Source organism: Mus caroli, unplaced genomic scaffold, assembly GCF_978045245.1.
Source record: "Mus caroli unplaced genomic scaffold, Mus_caroli_1 scaffold_1, whole genome shotgun sequence".
Classification (NCBI taxonomy): Eukaryota; Metazoa; Chordata; class Mammalia; order Rodentia; family Muridae; genus Mus; species Mus caroli.
The window spans coordinates 21310668-21330684 of record NW_028227256.1 but is presented as its reverse complement, the minus strand read 5'-3'; the positions used below and the strand labels follow the sequence as shown (position 1 = coordinate 21330684).

Sequence of the window (20017 nt, the reverse complement as noted above, 5' to 3'; positions counted from 1 at the left end):
TGAAAACCACCATGCGATGTATAGAGACCACTTGTGGGACACAGCCCTGATGAAGATTTTAAGCACCAATTTTATTGAATGTAGTGGGGTTTGTTCCTTAGTATTCTAGCAATACTTGATATAACTGAATGAATAATCTGAGATCAATATCTTAATTGAAATAAAAATAATGACAGCAACTGAGGTAATGTGAACAGCTTACTGTTGTTGTTGTTGTTGTTGGCACAGTGACCCACAACACATCATATATTCATTCATAGCACACTAAAATTCAGAATCCTGGGAAGAGGATTTATAAATTTGGCTAAAGAGAAACTGAATTTGACTCTTGTCTGATGACTCTCCTATCTTCCTTCCATGGACAAGGAACAAGACTTACTGAATAGCACCAGTTGTTCTAAATCTGATTGTCAAGTAGCACTTGTGTAATGATGTCAGAGGTGAAACCTTTGAGTCTTCGTCCCAGTGTTGGATATCGTTTCTCCCCCACACTCTGCTAACAGGTGTGCTTTGTGTAGGGAGCCTACAACGCTATGGATTTCACTTGTCCGGCCCTTTGCTAAATGCTCTTTGACCAGACTGCAGAGTACAAGAGGCTGGCTCACAGAACCCAGGAGGGCCTGGAGGACCTGGGGGTCCAGGCACACCAGGAATTCCTGCCACTCCCGGGGGACCTTGCTCTCCATCACGGCCATTTTTCCCATAGCTGGCAGGGCCTGGGTCACCTGAAACAGATAAAAAGCCAACACATGTGAACAAGCTATTGATTAGCATAAGACAGTAGACCCTCACAACCTAGCACTGTGCAAGCAAGATGCTTTGAAAATGCCTTTGGAGGTGATCCGTGATGAGATGAGGAAACCCCGTTAGTGGGTGTGGCTTTCACAGAAATCCAAGGCAGAAAGTGATTTCAGTGTTTGTCTTCCATATTTGCATCATGGTGCCCTCTAACCATCTATGTCTACTGAATACTGAAATGTGGCTGGCCCAAACTGAGGTGAACTGTAAGCATAAAATTAAGCTGGAATCGGAAGGTCTAGCAAGCAAAAAGTATAAGATGTTTTACTCACGAATTTAGGCTTATTACCTGATATAGTAGTATTTTGAACCTTGTGAGTTAAATAAACTGCACAGGCATCCCTCAGTTTACAGTGTGATTATGTCAAGAACATAGTTAAGTCAAAAATCATCCAACCTGCCAAGCATCAGGACTTAACAGCCCAGCATACCACAGAGAAACCAACTCTTTCTATTTGCAGGTGCATGGCCAACTCTGTGCTTCCTGACATTAGGGGAAAACATCATATCATGTATTGCTAACCCCATAAAAAGATCAAAATTCAGAATTTCTAAGTTAAGTCTCTACCAAATGTGTCTCATTTCATGTCATCATAAACTGGAAAAATCCAAGGTTAACTATATTAAGTCAGTGACTAGTTATATTATTCAAGCTAATTTCACCTGACTCTGCACCTTGCCTACTGAAGATTCAAAGTCACAGGTGCTGTGCTGGTTTTGTGACTCACACTGTCTTTCTCATGAACAGAGATGCTATCAGCCTCCCTAATTTCTTACAGTGATCCATATACAGACAAAGTTGACCATGGCTAAGAAGTTAAAAACACTCAACCAATTATGAACCACTAGAATCAGGAAAAAAGAAAGCAAGCCTTCATGGTTCATCATCAATAAAATGGAATGTTTGCGTTTGTTACCATTAAGTTCTGTCCATTAAATGGGGACGGTCTCAACTACTAGATATTATTTATTAGTGTCGGGTAGGGCTCACACCATGCTCCCTACAAAATTTCATAATCTCACCCCAACATGAGTTTCCCCACAGTGAGTTCCTTGCAGATATGTTTGTTCTGTCACGTGTGCTCAATAGGCCACACATTGTGAGGCGCAGCAGGACAATGAGGAGCTCTGTTGCTTGTGTCCCTTTGCATCAATAGTGCTTCGTTCTATTACTAAGAAAACAGTGGAAAAGCAACTGCATTCACTTGGGCAATCTCCTAACAGGGAGCCTTATTCCGTCTTAGCCACCCGAGAAGCCAAAAGCCAAATCTTCATATCCAATTACATGTTATAGGTGGAGGTACTCCCATCCCCTCCCCCCCAACGCCAGGGTTTTCAGTCCTTTTCCTATCTTAGTGGTCTAATTACATACATCTTAATGTAATGAGCTGGACACATTAAATGGTATTATTGTTATATAGCTCACATATTTTGAAATTAAGGTAGGTGAGGGAACCTATTTTTCAGACATCTCGTTCTTCTGTGGGTCTTACATCACACCCTCCACAAAGCAGTGTTAGAGGGCAAACCATTAGCAAGGTTTAAGAGAGAATAATTATCTTTGAATGTATGTATCTCAAGGCTGCCGTTGAGCAGCAATATGTTATTTCCAATAAATTATCCCGTAGACTCTGATCCAACTATCAGTTGCGATGAAGGAGATGGTCATCCATTTCCTCTAATGGGAGAGAGGCTTTCCTTCATCCCCAGCATTTACAGGTAAGGCTGTCACAACAGCTCCTGTTGCAGAGAGTTCTACATCACCTGACACTAGAGACAGTTAACAGTTAACTGGATTTCTTTTTTAGTTTTAAAAATAGGCCACATCTAATTGCATATTAAAGGCGGTTTTCATGCACTTTGCCAATAAGAATGTCCCACTGAGATATGTCAAATCTGTCTTAAAATCAAACCAAGACCAGGAGAAAATGACTATGCTCACAAAAGAAGTCAAAGTCTAGCCCTTGGGGGCTAGGCAGGTAGCATAGATTAGGTCAACCTCAGCCCACAGGCTAAATTGTATTTATACATATTTATATATAAATAGCTGTATTAGAACACGGACATGCTTATTTGTCTGCATACTATTTGTATCTGCTTCAGGAAGGCAGAAGACCAGGGTCTGAAGAGCCCTCACTATGCCTTGACCACCCTGTGGGTCTCTTAACTACACTAACTACCTAGTGACTACACAGCCTCCTAAAATATCAGTGACCCCTGCCAGAAAGTTTTCTTGATTTTAAGAATTTAAAAGAATGTGAATACCATTCTCCATGTAGACACTAGAGGGCAGGCATGTTACACTGATGTAAGCAGAGCCTTTCCCCTAACACTTGACAGAAAGAAACAACAGTGCATACACAGGCATGAAGGAGAAAGACATGCAAATAATTGTCTGTGTTAAATAGGCGATCTGGTGATGCATGCAATGACTATTTAATCGTTGGGATTGTACCCCAAAGAGATACACACACACACACACACAAAGCTTACTTCTGTGGTATTTCACAAGATTCTTCAGTTAATTTATTCCTTTCCCTAGTGGGTTTGTATGCACAGGGAAGTCAGGATTTATTATTACATATTTTTCCTTGAAATGCTGTGAGTGCTGAGTTACTGGTCACATGTGGGCAGTTCAGTGGCAGCAGGCATGCAGGGATGTCCCTTAATGAGATGACCTAGCTGAGCAGCATTAGCTAGCTCTGGTGAGAAAAAGAAGAGGGAGGAAATTCAAGGCCCGGGGGTTGTTTATAAGATCTGCACAGCTCTGGGAGAGAGGCAGATTAATAAGCTGGAGATATGCCTTCATCACGTAACTATGGTGACAGGGACAAACTAGTCACACTGGACAACCTGTCGTTTTGTCAATTTCATGAACCTAGACTGGAGAAACATAAATATTTCCCTCTACCACTTAGAATCGGAGATACCTCCGTCAGGATGTGTGACCTGAGCCAGTCTGCCTAGGCTCACATATAAAGAAAGAATCAATCACAGCACAATCAACTGAATTCTCAGTGTGGGGCTTAGCCAGGCCCTGCTCTATGGCTTTAACATGTGTCAGCGTGAGTAGAAATCCTCCTAGAATAGCCCATAAGAGTGTGTGTTTCTGACTGCTGTTCCACAAAAAGGAACTGAGAACAGCAGTCACTGGAAATAAGGAAGAGAAAGGACCACAAGTCCTAGGAGCCTGTACCCAGGACCACAGCCCTTACATATCTGCCCCTCCTTTTTCAAGTGTAACAAACTACGCAGCATATGTCTGCTTTTAAGTAACAATACACTATAGCCAAAATGATAATCACCGTTACACGAATGACCTATGGTCTATAATAAGCAATGTCATAGTAACATCCCAGAACATGCAATAGCTAACCGTGGACAAACTGAGACATGCTGCTGTGAAAGGACACAGGGGGCCAAAAATGACACAGAAACAAAACAGGGATCCTAGGAACTGACCGATAATGAAGGTACATGTTACAGATTTAAGTTTTTATGTATGTTAGTTTTACACAAACAATGATGAAATGATCTTCTTCTACTCCGCAGGATTTAAATCCAGAACTCAACAATGGGGACGAGCAAGAAGTGTTCTTTGAATGGAGACCATCACAGAAAACCACAACTGCACACAACACAGAGATCAAATGATCATGGAAACCCCGGCCCCAGTGGATACATCTACATCACAACTCCCGAATCTACGGCTCAGGGAACATGGAAGACGGGACAAAGATAAAAAGAGCAGAAAGGCTGTAAGAGCCAGAACTCCAGGAAATGTGCTCTGAATCAGTGTCTTCGGGAAATGGCTATGTAAACAAGACAGGGAGGATAACAGTAACAATGAACATCCTAACGTGGACTGGGGAAAGTTCCTCGGGTCCCACCCCAGCACAAAGAACTACAGGCAACTAACGCTGGCTGGGAATTACCCTCTCCCCAGGATCAGCCCCACAGCCTGTCTAATGCAGACCAGTTGTTCCTTAAATCCAAGGTATACCAACAATGGACTCAGCCGGTTAATTAACATGTGCATACACATACATGTATGTGTGTGCATGTATAAGAATATTAATCAAAGAAAAATGGGTTATCAATGAGAGCCTGGAGGACATGAGAGAAATTAGATGGGGGGGGGGGGCATCTAGGGAGGTTGGAGGGAGGAAAAGGGAGAAATAATGTAATTCAAATTAAATTTAAAACATTTTACAAATCAAATTTAAAGACTGTAAGAGAGAAGCAATGTAATTATATCTAAATTAAAATGTGTTAAATGTTTTTTTTAAAAATTACAAAGTAAAGCTTTAAAACGGAGTGGGTATTTCTTTCGGTAAGATGTGTATTTACCTAGAAGACTCCAAACAGGTTCCTGTGCAGAATTCCTCCAGGTTGAGGCTTCCTCCGGGTCACAAAGTTTTATTAGCATTATGTAAGTACCACAAAACCCACGGTCTAAGTCCTATTGGGACATTCGTTTTTTAAAGTGCATCCTCTTGGTGGACAATTAGCTGGTGAAATGACCATAGTGACCAGTTCTCTACAGGACCGGCACAGAGTCGCAGCAGAGTCGTGGAAGAGAGGGGCAGCGCCTCGGAGGCAGGGCTAATTGCGAACAAGTTTGCCCGTTACTGCAGATTAAGAGCAGCAGGAGAAAAGGCTGCCAGGGTAACTTTGTGCTTTGCCCTTAGCACCCCAAATCAATGTCAAAAGCAAAACGAAACTAATAGACAACCCTCCTTGGCCACTGTTACGCTCACAAACTGCCCTAGACACTCTACAGGATTGCTTCTTTTTTAATTCTCAGGTTTATACCATCAGAATGATATCCCGGCTATTTCGTAAATACTGGACTGAGGCCCAGAGAGAAACTAAGTAGCCCAACGTCATAAGGTAGGAAGTGGCGGTGGCCCGATTTGAACCCGGGGTTTCTGGATTGTTGGGCCTGTGCTTTAAGGGACAAATTAAGGGATTGATCAGCAATTTTTGTCAGGTACCTGTCTGATTCAATTAGCCAGATGTATTCACAGTGCAGAGAAAAGGGTGTGAACCTGGCTGAACAACACAGCCCTGTACAGCCCCCCTGGTGAGTAAAGAGACCCAGTAGTGTACGGAAACAGAGAGAGCCATTCATCAGCAGGGCCTCCCTCTCCTCTGACTGTGATTTGGAAGTTTGGCCTGTAATTTTGAAAAATAATCCGAAACTCAAAGTTCACCAAATGATGCCATTATTCCAACAGTATAACAAAGAAAGCTAAGCTGCGGGTAGATAAAAAAAACGGAACCGAGTGAGAATCAGTGTGAGACAAATGGAAGCAAAGGAGAAATGGCCGGTGTAAGGAGAGAGCAGTGGGTAGAAAGCAAAGGCCGCAGTGGGAAAGGAAGGGCATCAATCAAAGGAAAGAGGGCGGGTCTTAACTCACTCAGAGTGAGTCCTGCCTCAAGCCCCACCCACCCCGGGATGCCCACTGTTAACGAGAGGAATGATCCTGGTGAGGACCATTCTCTTCTCTTCTAAACATCTGCCAAATGTACCCAGATTTTCATTATGTGCTAAAATCTTCTTTTGATCGTTTGAAGTCCAACTAGGTTTTCTACTTTTCTGATCACACAAAAATATTAAGTTATAAAAATATCTCGACAAGTCAGTCCACAGATCCCAATTTCAGAATGACAGTGTTTGAGTTCTCTCCAAATGTAGTCCTCCTCCCAAATTGAAATAAGAAAGCAATCCCCAGCCGGGCGTGGTGGCGCACGCCTTTAATCCCAGCACTCGGGAGGCAGAGGCAGGCGGATTTCTGAGTTCGAGGCCAGCCTGGTCTACAAAGTGAGTTCCAGGACAGCCAGAGCTATACAGAGAAACCCTGTCTCGAAAAACAAAAAAAAAAAAAAACAAAAAAACAAGAAAGCAATCCCCAAGAGCAATGAAATAGATAATTGAAAAGTAAGGATTTTTTTTATTTGGGGCTATAATTATATAATTATGCCATGATTAAATATTTAACCTCTGGCAGAATTATAAAATGGTAATTTCTTCTCCTAAATTTCCCTAGATCCAAATTTCCAAGTCCATGATTGAAACAAGAAACACCTTACTTTCTTGACATTCTCTACGGCCTCTTTGTCCTTAACTGTCTCGGTTAGAGTCAACTGGAGTCCCCAACACTCCCTTACACCCCCAGAGCCATAGTCTTAGCCACCATGAAGGGGCAGCTTGCACATCCCACCTACCACTGAGCTACCCAGCCTTCAGCCCCATAGTGCTACTTCCTCAGTGGACGAGTACGTTTCTGGCCAGACCCCAGCAACAAGTCAGTCATCGAATAAAGAGGACACAGAATGCCCAGTGAGAGGACCCGGCTTCTTACAGAAGCCCCTCTGTCACTGAGCCCACACAGCTGTGATCCCCGCCTGTGTGGAGAGCTTTGCGGCTGTGAGACAAATTCCCTCAATGTTTGTTTTGGGCAGCATGGATTTTGGGAGGGTCTGGGTATTTGAAAGGAGAGCTTTTAAAACAGAATTTCAGTTACTCCTTGTAGCACATGAGTAACTGAAAACTTGGATTCCTTTTACAGCCGCTATGGATTTTTGTAAGAAGTCTGGGCTAGGGTTGTAATTTGGTACCATGTGCCCGGCCCCAGCTTTGATCCCCAGAACCACAAACTAATAATAATGGTTACTAATTATAATGAAATAACAAGAAATGATCACCTGGGCTAGACATGGCTCTAATTTTACTCATTGAAATTTTTATAACAAGTGGTGTGACTGGACCTAGGTACTTTTTTCCTTAAAACATAGCTTTAAGCGCTTAATATTTCAAGCCTTGACTTCTAGCTGCTCGCAATGAATACACTTGATTTACAAATCATTTAACTCTCCATTAAAGCCAATTCATAAGCCCATGATAAACTTAAGTGACTGAGCAATGCTTCCTTCCAAAAAAAAACCAACAACAACAAAAAACAAAACAAAACAAAACAAAAAAAAAAAACGCTATTCAGCTTACACTCAACACTTGACCCCATTTCTTCCTCCCCTCCCCCATTCTACAGCAGAACCCACTTACCTGGGAGACCTATCGCTCCAGGCAAACCCTTAGGACCTCTTCCTGGAGGACCACGTTCTCCTTTTTCTCCCAAGTCACCTGCATTACAATAAACAAATGTTATGCATATATATATATATATGCATATATATATATATATCAATAAAGTTCTGTGTTTTAAACTTTGAAGAAAACACAATCCCCATGAAATTGCTGGAAGATAGATTGTAATAAGTACACAGCCAGCACAAAATCATATCCACAGACCCACAAAGAAGGAAAAAAAAATCAAACCATTGGTCTGTGCACACTGAAATGACATTTCCCAAAACTGGACGTGAATTTCCCGTGAAACACTCAATAAGGTGAGAGCCAATGAATCCTTCCTCAACTCCATCAAATCTGTCTCAGCCTGGGAGCATCACCCTAGACAGTGGCTCTGCCCCAGGAAGAGCAAGAATATTCTCTCTATACACCATTTGCTTTGAGGGATTAAAACCATTTCTATCTTCGGTTAATAGTAGCACATATCTTTTGTTTTGGTTTGGTTTGGTTTGGTTTGGTTTGGTTTGGTTTGGTTTGGTTTGGTTTGGTTTGTTTCGAGACAGGGTTTCTCTGTATAGCCCTGGCTGTCCTGGAACTCATTGTGTAGACCAGGCTGGCCTCTAACTCAGAAATCCGCCTGCCTCTGCCTCCCAAGTGCTAGGATTAAAGGCGTGCGCCACCACTGCCTGGCTAGGCGTACATATCTTAAAAGACAAGAATCAATTTTTAAAAAACCTACTGCAAACAATAGGTGAATTCATTAATCTAGCAGGATACAAAATTAATATACAGAAATCAGGTGGCCTCATACATAGAAGTAGCTACCAGTTATGAGACATGGCCAAGAAGTACTACATACAGTAGTAATTAAAATGCTAAACAACTATATGTGGTCTTAACGGAAATATACAAGTAAAACATGAAAGAAGCTGAACTTTCTTGGTGATACCAAGACTTGAAAAAATGTTCTGAATTAAGATAACATTCCAATAAGTAGTTGTCATCTCTCCCTAAGCTAAATATTGATTACAATCCCAGTTTTAAGCACACTGGAATACCACAAACTTCATCCAAATAAAATAGCATGAAGGAATTAATCCTACCAGTTATCAGCCCTCTTATGATGGTGTAGTACTTATCCATGAGGCAAAAAGGCCAAATAGGTCCAAATATGCATAAGAAATTGGTTTATCACAAAGGTGGCATTTTATTTTTATTTTATATTTACTTATTTATTTTATTTTAATGTTAATTTAATATTTTAATTTATTTTAATATTTATTTTATCATGTTTTATATGTGTTTCTGTGTGTATGCATGTGCACATGTGAGGGGGCTGCCTGCAAACACCAGAAGACTGCATGGAATCTCTTGGAACTGGAGTTTCAGATGCATATGATCTTCCTGTTGTGGGTGCTGTAAATTGAGCAAGAGCAGCTAGTGACATCTGAGCTGTCTATCTTGCCCCCAGTCTTAAAGTGAGAAATGTTTAGCAAGTCATCAAATGTTTAGGAGAAGTGAGAAAAATATAGAACTGTATATAAGGAAAGTACAAATTGGCTCAACCTCATTGGCGGGAGTGAGACAATAACAATCAAATTACAAGTGGAAGTTCCGGGAATTCTACTTCCAGAAATTCATTCTCAGAACAATAAAATGTTTTGGAAGGAAGATGGAATTAGAAGTAGAAAGGAAGTCTGTGTTGATATTTTGTATCAAGATGAAATAGTCGGCTGCTGTGAGCCCTGAAGACTAGAAACAGACAAAGGGAACATCAAAGGGAAATAGTCAGTGAGCTTCTACCACAGAATAGGCTATAACACAGCTCGGGAACATCTCCAGCAGCTCTTTGGAATGGTCTCCTGGACATACTGTCAAATGAAAAACAAATGCGGTCCAGATTGCTTACTAAAGAACAATGCGATTCTGTTCATAAGCGGACACGGGGCGTGCATGTCCCCAGATGTACACAGCATTGATTGTCAGGTCTTTACCATAAGAATGACAAAGGAAACTAAGCATATAGGAAAGGTTAAAGAGAAATTCTTTACTAAATGCTTTTCCCACATTTAATTTTGAGGCAATGTAAATATAGTATTATCAAAAATAAACTTATTTTTAAAAAATTAAAGTGCGCTATCGTAATTGTCCCTCATTTCTGACTCAGAGGTCACTGGGAATATTCTGTGGTTGCAACCAAATGCTAAAAAGCAATTACGAGACAGTTGATTGAATTTAGGGTATCAGCAACTGCAGAACAATGAATATTGCAAAGCATTCACACATAAATTTTATATATATATATGTGTGTGTGTGTATATATATATATATACACACACACACATATATATATACATACACACACATATATTCCTATGTTCACACACACAGCACTCTCATGGCTCTCTGAATATTATTTATTTCAGTTTTATTTTTCACATGTTGTAACTGATGCTCTGCTGCCCTAAGAGCCGATTAATATGGGAGAAAAAAAGTGAGTCAGTTATAACACGTATTTTCTCACACCTTCATTTCCATGCCGTCTCACATCTGTTTGACTCACACTAAAATGTCTAAAAATGCACGGCCTTACACAAAGGAGTTTAAAATTCATCCTAACCACGAACATTTAAAAATAAGGCTTAAGGACTGAACCGCTAATAAAACAGCTAAGTCAAGTGAGGAGAACAGAGCCACCCTGCTGTCTCTCTCATGAGTTCTGCCCCACAGTGCATGCAGCACGGCACTGGCCCTGCATGTGTGCAATTACACATATTATGGTGTCAGGGAGAACTATTCATGGGGGCTAAGCTGCCACCTATGGGGACTGAATGCCACGCTACATTGGTGCGCATGCGCAGGGGTGGGTATGTGCAGAAGATGGATTTGGGGACCAGGAACAGCACAACACAGCTCTTATCCAAAAGTTCTGTTTTCCAAAGCAATATCAAAAGTTAAATAATGACTAAGATATAGCAAAAACTGTATTTCTTAACAAGTCTTATTTTCTGAGAAAAGACCCACAGTGACTCCATGATAAAGTGAGCCTCGTCTTTTTATCAGGTAATAGTGGGGAAAGAGAGCAGCCATGCTGAACTATCTCAGTTCCTTAAGGACTCAAACTTTAAATTTCAACAGGGTAGACTGTGTTCCCTTGGGGGAAATTTTGAGCTGCAAACTTCTGAATAATAAAAAAACAATGTTTTCATTAATAATTTCTGTCCTGTCTGAGGTAGGATATAGCCAAGGTAAGTTACCTAGAATTGTGTTTCTAGATTGATTGTAGTGTTAATAGATAAAGAAAATCCAGTTATGCTGCCTGCCTCCATCCAGGTATCAGAAGTAGGCAAGCTTTATGAGACCTTTATGAAAAGGCGGATTTCAGTGACTCCACAGAGGAAGGGATGGGGCCTTGGGAGAAAGATGATGTATCTGCAGAGATGATAGACTGTGCTATGGATACCAAAGAAGAACCAGGAGGAAACGCTGGAATTGATGAATGAATTCTGTGCTAGAGGTCTCTTACAGGTTCCAAATGCAGAAATACACTTTTCTTAGATGCGGTTCTTCTGCTAGAATCCTGCTACAATCCTGGCTACATGTTAAAAGCCACCTGGGGGATATTGAAAGCCCCCGAAGCCTGGACCAATTAATTCTAAAACTCTGGACGTGGGGCCCATAACCTGGATTGCTCATAAAACTCTCAGGATGATTCCTTGTACAGTGAAGGCTCAATGAGGTGGCCCCATAGACTTTCAGGTCAGCAAGGAAAACAGACCTTCAAGCTGGCTGGAGTGGAATTTGCTTGCTGGAACAAAGTCAAGATCTGAACCAAATACTGATTTGCAAAACAAAAACAGGGATGTGACTTCTGCGACCACATCTTGACACTCAGGAAATACTGCATTAATGCCCCTGGTAGGAGCACAAGTTGTCCAACCAACTCATTAACCCACCCAAACCAGTGCATTTTATTAAACATGGTTTTCAGAGTGGTCAGCACGACTTATAGGGATACCTGGCACAGAGTGCTGAAGTAGTAGCTTAAAAGGTCAAAGATGAATAGGCACGTGACACGTCCTGACAACCCCTTTCCCTCTCCCTTTCATCTCTCCAGCCTTACAACACTCCCAATTAGAGCCCATTTTTAACACGCAACTCTACACATGCCAAAAAAAAAAAGTAATTAAATAAATTGTTCCATCTGAGGTTGTAGTTAGCCAACCACACCGGCAACTCATTTATAGATTCCAAGAGGCAGCTGACTTGACCTCTGACCATTCATACCATTTATTCCTAATTGGAACACCACAATGTTTAAAACAATGTGAAGGGGGTCTCTCGGTTTTTGTCACATCCTTCTAAAGGTCCCCAAAGAGCTGTCAGTAACTCATAACAACATATAAACCCCTCACTTTACTTAGTTCTCCATAAATTATCCAGAGCACGTACACACCTCCACCCGCAAACTCACTGCAGCTGGCAAATGCCATCTGAGGCACCCAGTTGGTTCTGCAGAATGTCTTACATGCTCTCTCACAAACCTAGGTTTCCTTTCGGCTCTGCAAGCTTGCCTGCATACAGCACTTGGCTTGCTTTAAAAGAAAGAGGACAGACTCCAAAATAAAAGAAGGAGTTAAGTAGGATTGCAACCTGGGGCTGAAAATAAACACCCATCAAAATTACAGCTATAATGCTATCTTTTGAAAGAGAAGGAGCGCTATTCCCTGACATAATGAGCATTCATATGGCCTGTACCTATACTAGTTTCACAGACACAAACATCTTTAGCTGCTGGTTTAAGAAAAGCCCTACAGTAACTTTAGACTCTCAGAAATTTCCATGGTTCTCTGAGCTTGGGTGCAGACCACACAACTAAAGAAATCCAACATTGTGTGTGTCTTGTACCTGGAAAAATAGCTTACTTTTGGGACAGAGAGATGGTTCCACGATCACAGAGTATACTCTGTTGTGAAAAGCCTGAATTTAGCTTCTATCACTCACAAACTTATGTACAACTCCAGCTCAGAGGGACAGGGTTTGATGCCCTCTGCTGGGCTCCACCGGAACCCCACATGCATACACATACACATAATTAAAAATAAAATAAAACTTTAAAAAAAATCTTACCTTTAGGTCCTCTTAAGCCAAGAGCACCAGGGGGACCCTTAATGCCTGGGAGACCACGGATTCCCATCTGACCAGGGAAACCGTTCTCTCCAGGGGGGCCCGGAGGCCCAGGAGGACCAGGTCTCCCAGGAAGACCAGAGGCTCCTGTGTCTGGTCTCTTGAGGCTGGCTGCCATTTCCGCAAAATGCTCTGCAAGACAATAAACAAACAAACAAACAACCGTAAGTCACCATCACAACATTGGCTTGAATGAAGAAAATGACATGCCCAGTGGCCTTTATATCAATGTGGCATCAAGAAAGAAACGAAGCTTAGTGTTTTCCACCTGCTTCCAACCAGGAGGCTTCATCGGAGCATCTTTTTCTGAGCTTGCCCTGGATCTCTCTGGCCCTGCTGTTTTGAGACGCAGTGGCGAGAGGGTTAAATTCCAGGGCTTTGAGAGGCATGGTGGTCCAGTAACTTGGAAGTGCCCCTGAATCCTATCTGGTACTAGGTGAAACCCACAGGATTCAAAGAAAATGAGTTCATATCATAGGTGGAAGTGTTGTCTTGGACCTTTTCAAAACCCATCATTCAAAGTTAGGATTCAGACACTCTTTGAGACGAAGCATCCAAACTAAAAGCCTTTTTAGTTCAAAGCCATTCTATAGCCTGAACTATCATGAGAATCCATGGCTTCTAATAAATCCTTCCCCTCCAGTTTGCTTTCATGCTTGGAACAGATAACAATCATGAAAAGTAACCTTCCTTGGGAATGGGCACAGTTTGTCTTAAAATTTTAATAACTCTGGGGGCTTCTCACATACATTCAGAATCAGTAGCTGAAGCTGTGGAAGGCAAGAAAATCCATCCCATTCAAATGCTCTGAGGCAAATGCTCTAGTGCAATGCCGTTTTTAAAGCTTTAGGGTGTGAAAGGGAACCTGAGTGGGAAACACATTTTTATCCAACAGTTTAAAAAACTATTTAAATATGACTACTGTGAACTCCTTAACTTAATAAGCATAGAATTATGAATTTGCAGATATGTTAGAATGCTTAAAACTCAGAGAGCGTGTGCAGTGAAGAGATTTATATTGGTTTCCAGATATAGAAACATTCATTTCATTCTCATCCGGTTCTAGAAAATTCTACAAGTCTGCAAGACAAACGGGACTATTGGCACATGAAAAACAAGCGTTTCTTCAAGACACAGTTATGCCGTCATAAGAGGGTTTTCTGTTGAGGGTCACGATGTTATAGTGTCTTCTCAGTTTGGGGATATTTTTGTGCATATTCATTTTCTATGTGGTTTTATAACTAGGCAAACTGTGATATGAACAATGACTTCCATAGCTGCAGATAAATTTAGATAAGATTAACAAATGATGGAAAACATCACCGTTTCTGGAAAGCCTCTAGTTGTTGTTTTTTAAAACTCACCTACTACATGGGTCTAGATACTGTCCTTACGCCATGACGCGTGGGCATGTGAGTGTGTGGGCTTGTGGGCATTTGACTGCTACTTTGTTCTCACATGATTTGGAGAGGCCTGAAGGCAATGCCAGATACACACTAAATAGTAGCAACCTAAAGAGGGGGGACACCTGAGAATTTGTGTTGCAAGGAAAAATATGTCTGCATATGCATTTTTCTTCTGTAAGTTACCCTCCCTGTTGGAATAGGGTAGGTGAGACACAGACACGGGCCTGGATGGATAGTAAAGAGAAGGCTAAGACAGAAAGGTCGTTTTTAATTGTAAGGCTGTAGGTGTGAACACTTTCGTGAAACAGAAATGGTATTAACATTACTCAACATCTCCCACCTTTAAAGCGATTGGTACTTACACACCTACAGAAATAAAAGCTTAAAAAGCAAGAGCAGATAGTGGGAAAGTTCAACCCCCTGCGATTTATTTACCTTGCACGACTCTCATGCAAACCTGCTTGATGTGCTGGTCGGTCGGCGCTCTGCCCTGGGACGAGAAAGAAAAAGGCAGGTCATACTTGCAAGTTTAAAGAGGACATTGTTGTACTATAAAGACAGACATCACAGAGAAATCAGGTGGCTCAGCTGATGAGACAGTTTTCTGCTTGGCTGAGATTGGTGGGACTACCAATAGGAAACCATGGGATGTATCTGCCCACTCACCGGAGGGCCCTGGATACCAGGCAGCCCAGTGGCACCCTGTTCTCCCTGCACACCCCGGGGTCCAGGCGGTCCTCTTGGTCCTTCCAGTCCAGGAAGCCCTCTGATTCCTTCAGGCCCCCTCAGACCTGGCTCCCCGGGGTTACCCACCTAGAACAAACAGTACACTATAAAACCAGGGCTAGACATCAGCAAAGTTCTGTTTAGCATCAATATAAATATTTAGGTGGGATTTTAGGTTTCCTACAATTTGTATCTCTCAGTGGTGCTCATTCAGGAGTTATCTCAAGTGCTAACACATATTACCATTGAATATGGGTACCAGCCACTTAGAATTCCAATGTAAGAAAACTTATAAATTTTTTTTATTATTTTGAAATCTCCATTGAGATAAGATATATTTAAGGTCTCATTTGCTATACTGTAAGCTATTTCATATTTCATAAGAACAAGTCAGTGGTTTGAGTTTTCTCATTCTGATTTTGGGCCTTGCCCCTCCTGAGTACATGTTCTACCACCAAGTTGCAGCCTAGTCCAAGAGAGTTGATTGTTCATTTTGTATGGTATGTGTGTGTGTTTGGGGGACACACACAAAGGTCAGAGGACAACCTTTGGGGAAGTGTTATTCACCTTCCTAATGCTACAACCTTTTAACCATTTCTCATGCTGCAGTGACCTCCAACCATAAAATAATTTCCATTACTACTTCAGAATGGTAACTTTTTATTGCTATGAGTCATAATGTAAATATCTGATATGCAGGGGTGGTGAGCCACGGGTTGAGAGCCTCTGCTTTAGGGGTTAGCTCTCACACTTCTCTCTTTGAGACAAGATCTTTGTGCTGCTTCATAAGCTAAGCCATCTGGCCCATGCGTTTCTGGAGAGTCCCCTGTTTCTGCCTCCTGTTTCCCATTGACATGATGGGACTGCAGACACTTGCTCTACTGTGGCCAGCTTTACATGACATTTGGAGATGTGATCTGAGATCGTGTCCTTTGCATGGCAAGTCCTTTCAGCCTCCTTGAGCCATCTCTTCAGCCTGTCATTGAACGTAGTCTTTCCTGAATGTAGAATGTTTTTTTTTTTTTTTTTGGTAAGGGTTGGTAACATTTTCTAGCAATAAGAAGGCTTCCTCCAAGTAAAAGATTTCCTCCAAGATATGCAATTTGAATATAAAACTGCAACAGGTCAGGAATATAAGTTATTCAGCTTTTCTAAGATGTTTTTGGTGAACTTAAAGACACTAATTATAGCCAGGAATTACAAAATGCTAACATAGACTAAGCCAGTACATTCAGCATACTACCTTGAAAGTAAAGCACTAAAAAAGGGGCAACTTTACAGTTTAAAGAGATAAAGGAAATTAAAACCTAAATATTAAAGAAGTTAACCAATAAGCCACTCGCTTCCTCAGCACAAAAGTGTGCCCACAAGATGGACTAGGTGGTTTCGCTCCCTGAAAGTAGACCACTAAAAGCATTTTTAAAGTCATCATACATAATAACGGCTTTTAAAAGGAGAACGCATTAATCCAGCCTTTTGTGACACTAGAATTCATTAGAATTTATAGCAAAGCAGCTACAATGTACCATTGCTCAGAATAAGAATGTGCAGGGACAGGAGGAAGTTGGGCAAAGATAGTCTCTCTTAGGTGTAGACTGTTCACCAGGTGGCTTCATCCTGCCTCTTTTTCCCCTGTGCAGCATCTGTGTGAAGCCACCTCTTTCAAATATTCAACTGTTTTCAGTCCAAGGGAAGAAGTAAAGTATACTGCCAAACAAGGCTTCCCAAGCTTTCTCAATCTTGCTTTATGATGAAAAAAGAATTCTATTCATCCAAGTCAGCTGGACAAGATTGCCGCTACACAGAAATTACAACTTAAAAGACTTCCTGGAAAGCAGCATCAACAAAGAGAGCTTAGGAGACACCAACGCGGCTGGGGAAATGTCAGGTTCCCACAGTGAGAAACTCTAGGGACTTCTCAAACAACCCAGAGAGGCACCCAACTGAACTGAGAAATGCGCTCAAGTCCTGGCCACGTTGAGTTATGCTCTCTTTGTGGCAATGGCTACCACTGTTATTATATAAAAGGACAGATACTCTTGGATGGAAAGATCAGGGTGCCATGGGATCCCAGATCTCTCAGAAAGAGTTTTTCCATGACACTCTGAGCACTGGAACAGACATCCGGCTCCAGACGCTTCCCACTGAGCAAGTTCATCTGAGCTGACGGAAGACGGATCAATGAAAGCTCCTGTGTTACTTAGTAATTGTCTTGACTCTGGGAGAGTACAGTTCAGTTTCCTCAGCATGACTTGGACAGTGTGTCACAATAGCAGGAGGTAGAAGAGAGTTAATGAATTAACAGCTAATTGCTAATATATCCAAATCAGAATGCAGTGCATGTCACTACATTACAATCAATTTTTCTTTTCCAGTGTGAATTCTTTCCCTTGAACATTGTCAAATTTGTCCAGATAGTGACATGTGATCTTCCTCGCCACACACATCAGGTTTTATTCTTTATGTTTGATGCAACTTTAAACCGTTCCTTTCAAGTACTCTTGGACATAAACATTGCTTGAGGCTTGAGGCTTAAAGGCAGAGAAGTTAACACACTGCTTTCCCACCTATGTGCTAGTATGTACACAGCCTGCATCTGGGCACTGAAGCCAGGTTTGGGTGGGTGCCCCTGGAAAAGGTAAATAAAGGACCAGCTGGATGCATAAGTAGGAGGTAGTAATTCTCACAGAGAAAGAAAGCCTATCCTAAACTGTTAAATGACAGTGTATAAAAGTCCTGAAAATGGATAGTTCCAGCAATCAGGAGACAAAACAGGTGAACCAAGCAACTTCCAGCCAGATTTGGTCTACTTTGCTCAAAGTCTGCTTTTATTCTACAATAGTTACTTCCTTTAAAAGTTGTCCTTTAAATATTCAGATATTCAGAGGGAAAGAGGGATATAGTGGGTTTGTTTTTTTAAGTAAGGTTATAGTAGCTGCTGTGGAGATAATTTGTTGGATAAAGACAGAAACTTACAATATTCTAGAAATAGAATTTAAGAATTCACTGGAAGCTAGTAGTCTGGCCTTTGAGATTACCATCTTAGCTTCTTCACTTTTTCTGTCTAAATTTTAAGTTCCTAATTGTGTTGATGTGCACATAAGCAAGATGCCTCAGGATTCCTATGGGTTAGACCCATAGTAGATTCTGAGTTCATCTACTCTAAGGTCATAGGTTTAGTCTCTGTAAAGTAACAAAATTGAGGAAGCTCTTCATTTCACAGTTCTGGGGAGTCTGTCATGTTTTCTTACGTGGTCTGCTTCTCTCTCAGTTCCCTCAACTAGAACACACAAGAGATCAAGAAAGTCATTGAAACATTTTACAGTAGCATACCAGCCATGGAAATTCAGTTATTTTCCTAGCTGTAGTGTGTGTCAACTCTTTGAGATGGCCCATTTGGGCGGGATATCAGAGCATTATAATGTAGCATTCATTGAGCCATTTATAATACTGAAACAAAAAACTTTCTTTAAAGTGATTAGTTCAAAAGTTAGATCCATTTACACAGTTGGGGATGCCTTCCTGCTGGACAGACCTATTATTTACACCTTTATTTAGACATGTATTTCCTTGAAGTCCTTCAAGGATCTAATTTTATACAATCATTTCCTGAAGCAGAACGTTGCATTTCTTACAGTTTTATTGATGTTTTTAATTATTTGTAATGTTACTGTTCATTATACTTACAGATCCCTTTGGGCCAGGTTGTCCCATATCTCCCTAAACCAGTAAGACAAAATTATATTAGCACAATACATTCATTTTACATAGTTTCCTAAAACATCTTTCAAGTAATATTGCACTGTAAAATACAGAAAACCATGTGCAGATGGAGCACAGAACTGCAGAAAATGTGTTTGACTCAAAATGTGGGCTGTTGTTCCAGTTCAGCTTCTCAACTCTGTGTTCCTGTGTGAGCGAGTCCCCCTCCCTGACCCTGGCTAACTGATCCATTAACTAATAAGCTGTAGTCAGGGCTCTGTGGGGTTCACCCATATCTACAACTCAAAGCACCAGGAATGAAACTGTGTACATAATAAGATAAATAATAAAACAAAATAAAATAGCTTTTTCTTCCTGAACACAATAGATATTTAGGACTACGTATTGAAATTTCACTTTTGTATTTTTTACTTTTTTAACTCATTCCCTAAAATCTACCAAATAAAATATGCATGTTTTTAAGCTTTAAACAAACAAACACACCGACACACCAGGAGATCTTCCCATCATTAATTTTAGATGAGTTCAGTTCACGTGTTAGTATATGAGTTAGCATATTTCCACTACAAGACAGAACTGATTTAAATTTTAAAACACTCCCTTAGCTCATAAAATGAACAGCCACTACAGAAACTAAAATGCAATAAGCTCAGAAATTTGGGGGTGGGGGGGAAGTATCTGGAGACTTTGCCCAGTTCAGACATTTCATTTATATTTATTCTAAACCCTGCAATTCTGAATAAATATTAGCAGATTGTTTCTCTGCTTTTAGCGCATTCTAAGGTTAGTTCCTAGGAAAGACATTACTGGATGAAATAGGATACAAACATACGTTTCTGCGCTAGGTCTGGTCATTCTCGCCAAAGCCACTATGATGAGTCTGCAGACTGATAGCAAGCTCTGTGCTTCCCCCTTTCCTGGAGACTCAGTGGTCCCATCCTCTGGATATGGAGGCCATTCCTTCATACATTTTCAGGGCAAAGAGAATGCCTTCAGCCATTTTTATGAGCCCACAGCTCCCTGAATCTAAAAACTCTTCAATATTGTTTCCCTGCTCAGGCCTATTCCTATGTATTCTGTAGTA

The 20017-nt window shown here is 41.2% G+C and overlaps 1 protein-coding gene across 2 annotated transcripts in view; it reads right to left on the bottom strand.

Moving 5' to 3' along the window:
* Positions 1-347: 347 nt before the first annotated feature.
* Col9a1 (collagen type IX alpha 1 chain) overlaps positions 348-20017 on the bottom strand; it is a 75104-nt gene continuing 55434 nt past the window's right edge. For both annotated transcript variants that reach the window (XM_021157330.2, XM_021157337.2), the window contains 6 exons: positions 18898-18930; positions 15151-15297; positions 14920-14974; positions 13022-13210; positions 7868-7945; positions 348-725 (listed from right to left, as the gene is read on the bottom strand). In XM_021157330.2, coding sequence (XP_021012989.1) covers positions 541-725; positions 7868-7945; positions 13022-13210; positions 14920-14974; positions 15151-15297; positions 18898-18930 — 687 coding nt within the window. In that variant the 3' untranslated portion in view covers positions 348-540. The remainder of the gene's footprint in view (positions 726-7867; positions 7946-13021; positions 13211-14919; positions 14975-15150; positions 15298-18897; positions 18931-20017) is intronic.